At 35.4% G+C, this 14,720-nt stretch overlaps 1 protein-coding gene across 1 annotated transcript; it reads right to left on the reverse strand.

Annotated features, from left to right (window-relative positions):
• Positions 1-3,695: 3,695 nt before the first annotated feature.
• Positions 3,696-11,057, reverse strand: LOC140845720 (cullin-3-like). Its single transcript, XM_073220552.1, has 5 exons — positions 10,826-11,057; positions 10,067-10,156; positions 8,062-8,169; positions 4,390-4,514; positions 3,696-3,783 (listed from the first exon to the last, which is right to left on the reverse strand). Exons 1-5 carry the CDS (start codon positions 10,958-10,960, stop codon positions 3,696-3,698), a joined length of 546 nt encoding a protein of 181 aa, XP_073076653.1. The 5' UTR covers positions 10,961-11,057.
• Between the last annotated feature and the right edge of the window lie 3,663 nt (positions 11,058-14,720).

Here is a 14,720-nt window from a genome sequence, read left to right on the forward strand (position 1 = left end):
TATCTGTCATGTCAATTTAAGTCATTTTTCCTGAGGTAATACACATTTGACTCTTCTTCAGAACTGTAGAATGACAGGTTAGATTCCGTAGTAAACACATGTTGAAAGCCTAATAGGCAAGGTATCCTCCCACATACGGGGGACTTGAGCAAGTTGGCCTAAATAGGCATATGGGATGCCCTGGTGCAAGGGGGAGGAGGAATAAGAAACCAGTTTCTTCCATAGGCATCTTTAGAATAATTTTAAATGAAAAAGACTTCAAATTTCAAGTAACTATTTCAGGATCTTGCTAGTTTCTCCTTCAAATTCCAAATGAGGTTTGTTATTAAATTACTTTCAAACCCTTTGGAATCAGAGGTCTGTCTGTATGTGAGGGAAACTCTAACTCTTTTTTACACATGTCCACCTTCTTTTTTGTGAATCATTCCCATATACACTCCCCTGATTCATGAGAAACTTCCTCGTGTACTCTGCCGCACACCCTGAAAGCCCACTTCTGTTCATCACCCAATTTACTCCCTCGTGCTGTAACAGTTTCCCCTAGATAATCTCCCTGTTAACTCTCTGCACTGAACTCTCGGTCCATCGCTGTGGCTATGTGAAGACCCTCTTTGATCCTAGATTGATTTCCCATCTATCCCTTCTGTTCCCGAACTCTAGCTTAAACTTGGGCTATTTCTCAAATACCACATCTCCACCCTACTGCACTACCTGGCTACAGCATGATCTTCTTTGCTCCAGAAATCTCTCAAAGGTTCTAGTGACATTTTTTATGTTTCTAGATCATGGAATGCTTATGGTTTTCCATTGTTTATCATTTAGCAAACTCCAACACTTTCTTTAAATTACTTTCTGTCTCTTCCCCAAAACCCCTAACAATCTAGAGACTTGGAATGGCTTAAACTCTCTCATTTTCCATTGTAATGCATTCCTCTATTACCATCAGTCAGACATGAGTATCTTTAAGGAAAGAAACTTCAACGTATTCCACCCCACACCGGGTTTGTAATTTGAAACTAGTCCCTTTAGTTCTATACTTAAGTTGAGCTTGAAATTTTTATTCTAATTGGGTAGATACATAGCAAGGATGAATACCAATTAGTAAATAATATCGGGTGATTTTCAGGTTTTAGAATCTAAACTTTAGATGTTAAGCTAAAGAAATACTCTCTTGAACTTGTGGAGGACAAACCAAGTTTCACGGAAGAGTGACTTAAGGAAGTGAGGCTTTAGAGAACGAGGTAAGACAGGACAAACATTCCTAGCAGGGAAAACAATTGGGCCAGAGGCAGGAACAAAGGATGTGCAGATTATGTTCATTGAGCAAGGGATTGATCAGCTCAGATGGATTCGGGAAAGAAATAAGACAGGGATCTGATGAAAAAATAGTATTAATATCAGAATGCTTGGCTGCACATGCTAGACTCCCAACTGACACTAAAGACACCAAATGGGAAGCACATGAGTCACATAAGCAACCCGCCAACGGCAAGAGAAAGGCTAGCCTCATGCACAGCCGGAGCGGACACGAGCATACCTCAGTCTTTCAGACCGCACAAGGCCCAACCATGGCCACGGGCAGCTCCAAGATTCACGGTGCCCAGCTCAGCTTCTCTTCATCTCGCTTAAGAAAAAACATCCAAAGGAAGAAAGAGCTCAGATGGATGGCCCAGCCTGGATCACATGTCCACACTGGTAGCCATAGATACCATGATGGGCAGCCCCCAAAATAGCCCCATGGCTGGAATGGGGATGATAAGCAATTCACCAAAAGAAAGGGATGTATTTACCAGAAGCAGGCAGCAAAGAGGGCTGGGCCAAACCAAGTGATAAGGACCCCTGCTCTAGTGTAAGCAAGGACTGTTGCTGAACTGTCAATGAGGATGCTTTAATCTTAAAAATAAAAATAATTTTAAATTGTCTTATTGAAAAAAAAAAGTGTGGCCAACGGCGGCCGGAACGTTGGGCGTGTGGGCTGGACGACCCGGCGGGGACTGACTCCCGCCTGGGTGCCTCGGCGTTTGTTGGAAGCCAACGAGCTGGTCCAGGAACAACTAAATGACGTTTTTCACCAGAATGACCCCAGGAGCATAAAACATGAAAAATAAAATAAATAAATAAAAAATAAAATAAAATAAAATAAAATAAAGAAAATAAAATAAAAATAATAAAATATAAAATAAATACATAAAATAATAAATATAAAATAATAAATATAAAATAAAATAAAATAAATAAAATAAAATTTTGGAAAAGGACTGGAGTCACCTTATAAGCAGGGGAAAACAGGAATTCAGGTTGAGGGGCAGTGGTCTGGAAAACAGTAAGCATTCCAGTTCATGGTGGCTGTCACTATTACACATATACACATAAACATAAAAGAGAATCAGAACTAACATTTGAAAGTGCTTACAAAAAGCCATTTTATGTTCTGTGCAATATTCAATCAACTCTGTAGAAAGCCATTCAAGGTCACATCAATATGGAGAGAAGGATAGGAACTCAGACTTGAGTTTGACAAACTTCACATCATGTCCCTTTGCCTCTAGGTCACCCTGCCATCTTTGCCACATTTTAGGCTTCAGTTAACTGAAACTTAGATTTTACATGTGTGCTCCTCTGAGTGAGAGCCTTTAAAATTGTTTTTAAAGGGAAGCCCCCAGGAGGATGAACCTCTCTTCCAGAGAGTGAGTCTTTAGCAGCCTTAGCATTGCTGTGTTTTAAGCTCTCACCCACAGGCTTTCTGAAAGGTTAAAAAACCGTGACCATTCTTCTGAGTGTCCCCGACACCAATGCCCCGCAGTAAAAGCAGCTTCAGATTAGTCAGAGCAAGCGAGTCCTATTTTTGCACGAATGCAAAAAGAGTTTATGTCCATTCATTTATTTTCCACAAAGTCAAGAAACTGATCAGTTCATTTTGGGATTGTTGGAGATTTCATTTTTTTCTTTCCTACTTTTTCTTATTTTTTTTTAAGAGGGAATTTTATTTTGCTCAATAGAACCTACTTAGAGTGAACTTAGATTCTGTCCCATAAAGTCCACTATAATCAGTGAGTTCTGAAATCTTTTCAAGGCTAAAGCTACTATTTTTCTATTTGAAGGTCAATGACTGATTACATCAAATAATACAAGTAAATTATTACTCTAAACCTCATGATTTTAGATATGAAAAAGCAATCACATTGTAAAAATAAGGCAATTCACTAGAATATTGTTAATTTTTAAATATTCACTTTAGTAACATTTTGTACATCTCACAAATCTCAAGTGTTAACTTTCCTGATTTTTATTTATTGGCAATAAGGATTACAGGATACTGAAAATTTTAAAAAGACTCATAGTTTTGTATCCATCAAATCAATTTCCATTTTATTTTATGCAATACTATTTCAAGTCTAATAATTTACACATAAATAAAATGTGTAAGTATCTATTATTTTTCCCTTAAGGAAGATTACTGGTGTAGTCTTTATACTGTCAAATTAAGTTAATAACTGAAGGAATAGAAGTAAATCAAAGAGCTATGTTCCCCTCATTTAATATTTGAAACAGAAAAATATACCCTATTTAATAATTACTAAAAATTATTTTTAATAATTTATGCATGTCCAAAAAATCCACAAATCAATTCTACAGACTGCTTTTAAGTTACTTAATATAAATATGGTCAAACTATCAATTTTTACCTTCTTACCTCATCCATAAAAGGTGGCATTGAGGTCTGCAGAACCCATATGATGCTGGAGCGTGAGCTGTCGGCCCCTGCGTTTGGCTAAGTAAAACCTTCAGCAAATCAAATCAGGTTTCAGAGAATCATGCAATTTATATGTGGGAAACTATAACCACAGGATAACAACTTTAACAAATGTGTCTGGAAGGGAGACTTTGAAAGCTCAAGGAAATCTCAGGAATCAAGCTCAGCTCCAGTAACTTACAGAAAAGGAAACAATAAAAGGAGGGGGAAGGGAGACGGAGATAGAGGGAAAAAGACTTAAGTGATTCCAGTAGGTATTAAATGACAAACGAGGCATACTAAAAAATTTCTACTGGTACACTTGCCCCTGGCCTCTGCTCAGTCACTGCTGTTCTGAAGACTACCTTTCTTCATAATCAATTCACCCTAAGCCACTGTTAGACATCAACAACACAAAATATACTCCTAACCATGCACTGAATGCTGAAGAAAAGACATTAATAAACATTCCTCTGAAAAGAATGTATACAGCTCTTTCTTACAAGTTGAAAAGCATAGGGATAATAACTTCTCCTTTAGAACATGAGGTTAAAAATGGAGTATAGCCTCAATCAGGGACACTACCAATGCTCAAATTTATTTCAATTTTGGACAATTATTTGCACTCAGAAAAGCAAAGTTGTATTTCTGTTTACCTTCTGAATATCTCAAAAGCATGTCTTGGGGCTGGTGGGATGTTGCACTTTGGTGTGGCTGATGGAGTGGGCCAGTATCCTGTCATTAGCACCCGGATTGTGAGGTCAACACCACCTAAAGATACCTGTGCAGAAGAGAAAGACATATGCCCCCCAATTAACTAGGATTTGTTACCCATTCCACATTGACACTGTGTTAGAGTTATCAAAGTAGTTAGCTCCATGTCCAATATCTAGCACATAACTCTTCTTAAAGGTTAGACCTATCCCAGTGTATTCCAAATTTTAACTATCTTGGGAAATATTTATAATTATTGCTTATGTTGTTGGCTTTATAAAAAACTAATCAAAGGATAACTCTATGCATGTGAACAAAGTCTTACTGGTGTCACTGAGAAGTGTAACATTATGGCTTGTAAGCTGATTTACAGATAAAATATCAAGGGACCATATATCACCATCATTTTAAAGAAATTTCTATGGTAGTATCTTTTATCTCAGCTTTTAAATCTTTTAAACCATCTTAACATACAAACAACATATTTCTAGTATACCATTCACATTTCAACTACATTGACAAAACTTGTTTTTTACATGTAGTTCACATTTTAACAACCTCTCCACGGGACACTGTATATCCAGTCCTACATAGTAGGCGATCTAAATATTTGTATAATGTATGACTACCTCTAGAAAATATACATAAGAAATACTGTCACAATTATTTATTCTTTGAACAAATTTAATTTTAAAGAAAACAATAAAGTGTATCAATAGGAATTTTTAAGGGTGAAGTATTATCTTTATTATTGATATTCACAGCTTGTTCTAAACCATTACGCCATTTTTATCTAACCTTCATGATTTGGTGATAACGGATTCTTAAAAGAGAGAAATTAAATCTATAATATAAAGAAGTTTTCCACAGTCAGATTTCTCCCCACATATCTACTAATTGTTTACTCCACTTTAGAAAAACTGCAACTAGAAATCTTAGATGATGCATAGGAGAGATGATCATAGCAGAGATTCTCAGAGGATGAAAAGAGTAGGTCGGATAACTGTTTTTGTTGAAATTGGGGACTGGGAGTGGGGGGTCACAACTTGATTCAATATATCCTAGACAATGAAGTCTTTTTATCTTTCTCCCATATATCCACACAATTCCTTAATATTCAAGTCTTTGCTCAAAATGTCATTTTTTCTAAAGGAGGCCTTCCCTAACCACGTTTCCCTGCTGCAGATTTCCTCTGCAGCTCCTATCAGCAGCTAAGGTGCTATGTTTATTTATCTGGTTCATTATCTGTCTCCCAGATCAGAATGTAAGCTCCATCATAGCAGGATTTGTGTCTATTTTGTTCTGCTATAAATACCCACTTCTACAACAATGCTTTGCACAGAAAACATTTGATGAATTACTTGTTAAATAGAAGGGAAAAAAAACCTTAAAGAACTTTTACTAAAAGTTTGTATTGTCTCTTTCTAACTATCTTAGCAATATTTGAGGCCACTTAGCCTATATTCAGATAGCACATGACAGGGGCAAATACACAGACAGAGGTACCAGAAAAGTTTGTTAGGATCTGATGTGATTTGTGATATAAACAGAAATATGATTGTAAGATGGTTTTCCTTACATGTCCCTGTTTTAAAGATAAAAACAGAGGTAAAAATGGACAAATACTTAAATTTATTTCAGCTTAAGATTTAGCTAAGTAAAATATACCACAATTATTATAAGAATTTCAAGAAAGTACTTATTTTATGACTTCTAAAAGAAAGTGAAGAGCCAGTGTCTTGGTATATTTCAGCAGACCGAGAACCTTTAAGAAAGTTACAAAGAATCATCAGCTGCAGGATTGGTGATATTTTAAAAGGGCTCGAAGATTTCAGAAAGCTCAAGATCTGTTTTGATTAATCTGTCACTTTTCATCAAATTTGTCTAATGCAGATTGAGGTATAGGAAATTTAGAGCTTAAGGTCCTTAGCATAAACAATTATGAGAAAGCTAATAATTCCTTGTAAATAGTGGCTTTATAGTTAAGTAGAAGCTGCAATCAAATTAGCAGAAAAAATGGAGCATCTTGATAAGTACTCTCCTTACTGTAGTTAACAAATTACTAAACAAATACTCTACCAGAGTGAGAGGTATGTCTGAACAATCAAGATTTAAGTCTGGAAAACTCACAAACTTTAAACAACTGAAAGGCAAACAGATCTGATGAAATCATTATGTTGAATAATCATTCTCTCCCTCTTTTTAAATGAGACAACCCCAACAAAGTAGTCAAGAGCAAAGAACCTAATTTTCTTGTCAAAGGGCCTTCAAGATCACAGGCCAGGTAATTTTCAACAATACCTAAAACAGTAAGGGTGTTGAACCTTCCCTTACAGGTAGTTTCAACAGAGTATTTATTCCAACTAGTTGTCTCGCTGTAGCTCTCAATATATGTAAAGTTAGTCGAAGAATAAGAATGAACAGAAAAAAAAACTGAATCACATGAAAATATGTATCAATGTATTAAAGTTACAAATCCCTAAACAATCTAAAAAAGACAAAAGTATCTAGGATCATCACATTATTCAGTTTCTCCCCAACCGAATTTCTATTTACTGTAGACTTTTATCTTTTCTGCTCTCAGCTCATCTACACTACAAATATGAGGCAAATTATACAACTATTTAAAATAGAGAGGGACCAGAAGTCCCAGTAATGCCTTAATATATATAAATGCCCATTTCTATAGAATTAGGTATTTTCATTTATTTTACTTGTGAAGAGACTATGGAACCAGTAGAAGTGATCTCATATTTAAATATCAGCAGAAAGATCTCCAAATTTCTTTCATGGGTGTGACATGTCTTAATTACAAAGCAGTATATACTATTTGAGAGAGAAAATGTCAAAGAAAAGCTGGAGTTCTCTAAAACTTAAGGTTAAAGGTGAAGTTGAAAAACAGTAAGAAAGAAACAAAATTCTGAACTTCACTGAATCCTCACAAAAACCCCCGCTGGACTCCAAAGCTGTATAGATTCTAGCTTACTGCCTTTTGGGAGTCACAATACAAAATCACATTTAAAATGCACTGGTGTCAGTGTTTAATATTCAGTTCGTCAGACATCAGGCCCATTTAGGCTGATCTTACAGATGTGAATGAGGAGACTGAGGCACAGGATAGCGGGGAAACAAGTCTCCTACAGCACAGCGCTGGGTGCTGAGGGCGAGTGAAAGCAAGAGCACTAAAACTCAGGACGCCTGTCTCGGCCCATGATTCTTTCCGTGATCTAGAATGGTTACAGCAGCAGAATCACTGTTCATTAAATGTTCAGTGCGTTCCTTCATGTAGGGAGGATAAACAGTTTTAGAAGAGTAAGAAATAAGTATTTTAACATTGATAGTTAGAAGAAGAGCTTATCTGGGGGAAAATGATTTTTAAAGCACTCGGACAATACATATGTTGTCTCTCATGACATTTAAGGAACCAACCGCAGCAATTCAATTCTCATAATGGATGAAAATGCCCACTGCAGAAGACTACATGAGCTGATGAATAACAGTGTCATATACTTTAAACCAATGTAATATTGTTATCAACGATGCTTTAATTAAAAACAAAAAGACTTTAAATGAATGAATTTCATTTAAAAGTAGAAATAAGTGGAGAATCTTACCCCAGTTGTCTGTAGATGTTGCCTGAATTCATCCATAGTTATGCTTGAGATGCTCATATCCCTAAACATTCCTTCCAGTTCTGATGTTAACTGACATCCACATTCAGTCTATGAAGGAAAAACACAAACATAAATAAATGAGGGATTTTTGGATGAGAAAATGTACAAAGAAATAAACTATTCCAAGCTACTGCCATCTTTTCTAAATCTTTCCAAGAGTTGCTCTATGAATAACCCAAGGATTCTATTTTATAATGTAGATTCCCAGACTCTTTCAGATTCTGATATGCCTTCCTGATGGTAGGGCCCAGAACTCTGTTTTTAACAAGCATCTCAGGCGGTAATGGGTACAGGTAGTCTGTGGACCACACTTTGTGAAACAGAACTATACGGTGATACTCCCCATTTCCATGAACGTGCCCTGTCATACCAAGAGAAATTCCAGCCAACTCTGAATGTCCCAGAACCTGCACAAAAGTATAGCCTGCTCAAAAAAAAAAATCTACCTTTGCTAATTAAAAAAGATTTTAACTAAATTAAGTATTTTCTAATCATATGCTACTAGTGTTTAATCATGTGGTAAACATCAGTTGGTTGGACAGACTCCATTCCATCTTATGTACCCCTTATCTTTCACTTAGATATCATATTTTTTTCAGAGTCATCAGAAATACTTTTATTTGTGAGAAGTCTCCTTGCCAAGTGTTGCTCATAATAACATTCAAATATATCTTTTTCTTGCATCAACCTTAAAAGGACCATTGCCTTATCCAATACTGTTTCTACTTCTTGTTCTGTTTGCTGAAAAATCAATGAAAAGAAGATTTAACAATTAAAACATTGTAGTTCTACCAAAATAGCACCATAGTTCATCTATATTTAAAACCAGTACTGTTTGGTAACAAATCATCGGGTTGAGAACTCTAAGGAGGAGGGAACCGGCCTGAGAGAGGGCCCCCTGCTTCAGACAGCACGAGCACAGCTCCCACATCCCCGCCCAGCACAGCCCTCATCCGGGGGCAGAGTGGAGCTCCCGGCCCCAGGGCTCCGCTGAGATGGAGGCATGCAGTGACACGCAGCAGGATTAAAGGGTGACTTAAACAGATGCAATGAAATTTTAAGCACAAAAATCTTGCAACAACTTTAGAAAATTACACAACCAAAAGGATTGCTTATTTTCATTTAAACTCAATCCAACCTAAATTTTCCCAAAGAAGGGTAATAATTTCTTATTAATTAAAAGAGTCAAAAGACCCCTTGCCTGTTGCCCTTATCTTTTAAGGAAAGACAAGATGATAGTGGTGCAGTTGGTATAAAGCTTGTATTAAAAATTATGGAAGACCAAACAGATGTGTCTTTTCTATTCTGTGTCCATGGTCATCTTCTTCCTGTTTCTTTGTTGCAGCTGCCTGCCTGAGGACCTGCAGACATTTGTTTTTCCTTTTTGCTTCATAAGTTCCAAAATGAATTTAAAAAAATAATAAATTTTATGTGTGATCACAATATGCTTAATATGATTTTCTATGCTGTGGTGAGCTTCCAAGGTCCCAGTATATATAATAAAGACTTAAAAATGAGCTTCAACATATGCTTTCAAACTATTTTTTGATAGCCATTCTGGTTTATGCCTTCAAATTTTCTGCATCCAGGTATTGTTTGATACACAGACCCCAGACCAGATGACAGCAAACAACATTCTATGCTGCAGATAGCTGTTTGCTAGTTACATCTCTATAGCATATCTGACTCTTGCTGTCTATAGACTGGTCAGTAACTATGGCTATGTAGTTCTTTGTTTTTATGTCAATTACACATTAAGAGAAATGGCAAAGTTCTTCTTACCGCATCAAATACTTAAACAATTCTTTTCAAAAATCACAGTACACATGTAAGCGAAGTACACAGTACAGCAAAGAATAATGAATGCTTAATTTCAGACTTACAAAATACAGTTTTTGTATTTACAAATAAAATTTAATGTGTTTTCACACACATTTATACTTACCCCTTTTACTCCCTTTTTTAGCTTATCATCAATAAATAATGATAAACTCAGGGGACCTGGAGTTGCAGTTGAGAAAATATTCCAAGTCACCTGCAATAGTTTGTTTAAAGAGCCGGTCATTATTAAATGATTCCTGGAGGAAGCAATCAAACCTACTCTTCAGATCCAATAAGCCCTTTCAAAAAACAAAAGAAATTTAGTATATATTATTAATAATATTTCTATTAACAATATACTGGTGATCATGTATGATTATTATCATTTTGCTGATACATGTGTGTATTCAGTGTTAAACTCATAGATTCTGTTTTGTTTTCAACTTATTTTCATTTCATTGTCTCAACTAATGGGTGAATCCAACAAGAGCTTTAAAAATATTCAAAAAAAGCTTCTTATTTATACTTAAAAAATGGAAAACTGCAGCATAATTTATTCATAATACTAATTGAAAGCAAAACCATTTTGAAACTAACAGTAACAAACAGTTTTTCTTCCTACACAGGAGGTGTATGAACACTAAGGCATATAAGGGCTTCATCAAATATTTGAGTAAGTGAAAAGAGCAGCTGAGTCCTGCTACCCGATATAAATAGGCCTACTTTGCAAAATTCTAAAATATTTAGGATAATTTACACATATTAATTTACCCTTGGGACAAAGTAAAAAATACATAATATATAGCTTAATAAAAGTGACCTTTTAGCACTTGTCAAAACCACTTTGTCATAAACTTATAGAGAATTTTCTATATTTACTGACCTGAATATAATCAATGGGGTTCTTTCTGTTTCCTTCCTCAGAAACAAGGGCTTTACCTTGTTCCCTCAAGCAGGAACTCACACACACACACATGGTCTTCAAACCATTTGGCACACGACTAAATAACTTGTACATGCAAGCAAGATCTGTAATCAGAAAACACAAAAACCAGCTACATTAAAGATTAGGAAAAATATGTTAATCTCTCATCATGCTGATCTGTGATACTTGAAGAGGCCTTGGCACAGGAAAAACTACTAAAAGGAAAGAAAAAACCTCTACCAAACTGGAAAGGGAAAAAAAAATCAGGGCTAATGATTATTATTTCAACTCATGAAATGCAGCTTTCAGATTAGTGCTTTGAAATATCAATAAAATATCGTTAACAAATTTGTTTACATGGAAAAGATGATGCCCAAAGACTGTAAACAATAAAGCCACAAATAAATGAAAACTGTTTTGAGTTTCTATGTAATTTATCCTATATAATTCTAATCTAGAACCTGGTTATTCTACAAAATGTCAGTCAAAAAAACAACTTTAATTATGGTACAACTGGTAGTCAACCTAATAAGGAAGAAATTTAAAAACCAACTTAAAATCTTACAGATATTTTTCAACATTCCTATCTCACAAATTCAAACACCAACCAGGACAACAAACAAATAAAAATAAACAAAGGTTTATTTCATTATACATCATGGTGAAGTCTATATGAAATTACAAATTAAAGCATAAGTTCCTATTCTTTAATATATTCTTCAGAGCAATTCCTAGTTATTTCCCAGGTAATGGCCTAAGCCAGTAACATCTGTTTTTTAAAAAATGGTTTATCTCACTATATTGTTTTTATTTAAAATGAAAACTCTGGACTCTGTTCATGTTTTTAAATCATTTTTCACAAGATTAAAATATGGAGTTAAAATACTTTTCTATATGTCTAGTGTTTCTCTAAAGTAATTGCTTACTGGGAGACTATAGTGTCAGAACTTGACAATCATATAAAAAAGTTTTACAATCAGGAACTTTTGAAAATGGGAGTTAGAACAGTGGTTACCAGATCCAGGATTTTTTCTATAAAGTACTAGGTAGTAATACCTTGACACACTGCTCAAGAGCATGGCCTAGCACAACTAAGACATTTTGCACTTAGATTGCTAGTGGAAAGTTAGGACAACTGGAACTAGGATTTAAAACTTTAATTTAGAATCACAGGCAACTGGTTAGTTGCTGAAAATATTTAGTACTAAATAGAGAACTACAGTAAGTAGCTATGCTGCTATTTCTACATTTATGTACTTACTAAGTGCTTGCCATGTGTTAGGCAAACTCAGTGCCTTTGCCACAAGTCTCCATGCAGGTTACAGAGATGCTGTAAATTCAGGCATGCCCAACAACCTCTCCATCAAACATTACCTAGTTTCCTAATCTTCAACCCATTTAATCTTTCCCCACCCAGCTCTCTAAAGTATGTAAGAGAACATTAACTGAATAACCAAAAAGTATGTTAGAAAACTTATTGATTCTCTAATTCTTTAATTGGAGGAAATGGCTTTTCATAAAGTCCTAGTCTGCCAGCAAGCACTTAGACTGAGGTCAACTATGCAGCCCATGGACCTATGCCCACGGCCTGTTTTTGTACAGTTCACATACTAAAAATAGTTTACACATGTTTAAGTGGTTGAAAGAAGAAATCAAATAATGTTTCATAGGAACATAGTGAAGATTTATTCATTTGTGTTACTGTGTATGCCTCCTTTCTTTCCTATTACAGCAGAGATGAGTAGTTTACCATATGGTCCAGATGACTAAAATATTTACTATCTGGCCCTTTGCAAAAATTGTGTGCTAACCCAAATTAGACCTTAGACATCTAGAAAACATGACAAACAGACTTAAAAATGACTGATTTTTGTTTTTGTTTGCTTTTACAAACAGCAGAAGGGTCTTTGAAAATGTATATTTCTCTGTTTTAAGAAAGCAACAAATTTACATACAACTTGTCAGGAACTTAACACAAATATATAAATAGTACTCTTCAAAACACAAAGCTAGGATTCCACTAGTAGTACAACCTCTCCACAATTTTTCTTTTCCCTTCTCTTATTTATATACTTCTCTCTTTCTCACTTAAAATTTTTATTTTCATTCCCTAGGTATATTTCTTTTACAAGAAGTGAGTGGCTAAAACAGTAACACTTCATTAAGAAGCAGGAGATGAGTTTAAGAGTATCATGTTTATTTTTTAACACTATACATCAGTGATTTAAAGAGCCATAGTTTTAAAACAAAGCTTTAGAAAATTAAGAATGAAGACATCACTGTTAATTATACTGCTTGCAATTTCTTCTGAAATACTTGTCACAAAAGTATTGTGTTCAGGAAAGTAAAGGGAAATACCCCAAAAGAGTAAAGGCTACAGTTACTCCAAATGTTTATTTTTATGTAATTCTCTTTTCTCCTTTTTTAGTCTTTGACTTCAGAGTTCTTCTTCAGGGTTCCCAAAACCAATCCACCAATTTATCTAAATACACTGACATGGAAGCATTTTTGGTATCTCATCACAACTAACTCCCAAAGGAAAGAAAACAAAAATCTTAAGATTACAAATTCAGATTTTCAGAGAATCACAAAAATTACAGGAGCGTATACAGGAATGGAGGGAGCCCAAACCCTATGGCCTATGAAAACAGAGTACAGGAGTAGATGAGGAGCTCATGGGCCTCACCAACAATACTAGACTTGCCTCTGGATTAAAATGCAAAATGAGGGAATATAAGATGAAAAAAAAGAAAAAAATAGCACCAATTCAATTCACAAGAAATACCTAAAATTCTCATAAATATAAAGTTTTACTGTTAAAACTTATCAAAGTAACAATAGTGAGAAATTAATGATAGGGCATTTACAGTAATTTTATTTTTATAGGAAAATAAAAAAAATTACTGAGAACCTGGTAGAATTATAAGGATTTACTTATGTTCAATTGCCAAAATATAAATGTTAAAATCAGGAAACTGGCAGTGGCAATTATCACTATCTAACTCCCAGAACTCATTCAAGTTTTGTCAGTGATTCCAGCCAAAGGATCTAGTTCAGCAGCACACACTGCATTTACTTGTCAAGGCCCTTTACTCTCCTTCAGTGAGGAACAGTTCTTCTCTCGACTTCCATGACCTTGGTATCCTTAAAGATTACAGGCAAGTTAGTGCACAGGATGTTCATCATCTGGTTTCATGTGTTTCCTCATGATGTGAGTCAGGTGGGGTATCTAGGGAGGAAATACCATGGAAGTATTGCTGTGTCCTTCTCATTGCTGCTATCGGCTGGGGCACGACTTCAGTCGATCCTGCTCCTGCTGATGTTCACTTAGATCACTTGACCAGGGCGGCATCTGCTGGCCTCTCCTAACAGGGAACTAGGAGTAACTTCCAAGTTACTCTTCAACCTTTTGTAATCTGAGGCTCTGTTCACCTTTGTTCATTCCCTTTCCTCTCTCTTCTGCAGATTGCATACTCTTTATTGAATTATCATCAAGCTTGCTGTTTCTTCTTCTCTCAGTTCAGAGATAGTGTTGAGCCCCTTTAATAAATGATACATTTCAATGATTGTACTTTTCATCCCAAGAATTTCCATTTCATTTATAATTTCTAGCTCTTTATTGATAGTTTCTATTTGTTGTGATGTTGACATCACACCTTCCTTTACCTCTTTTATCATAATTTCCTTCAGTTCTTGGAACATGTTAATAATGGCTACTTTGAAGTCTGTGTTAAATCTAACATCTGGTCCCTCTCACAGACTATTTCTGCTGCCAGCTCTTTTTCCTGGGTATGGGTCACACTTTCCTATTTCTTTATGTGTCTCATATTTCTTTGTTAGTAATTGGGCATTT

Source organism: Manis javanica, chromosome 2 (genome assembly GCF_040802235.1).
Source record: "Manis javanica isolate MJ-LG chromosome 2, MJ_LKY, whole genome shotgun sequence".
NCBI lineage: Eukaryota > Metazoa > Chordata > Mammalia > Pholidota > Manidae > Manis > Manis javanica.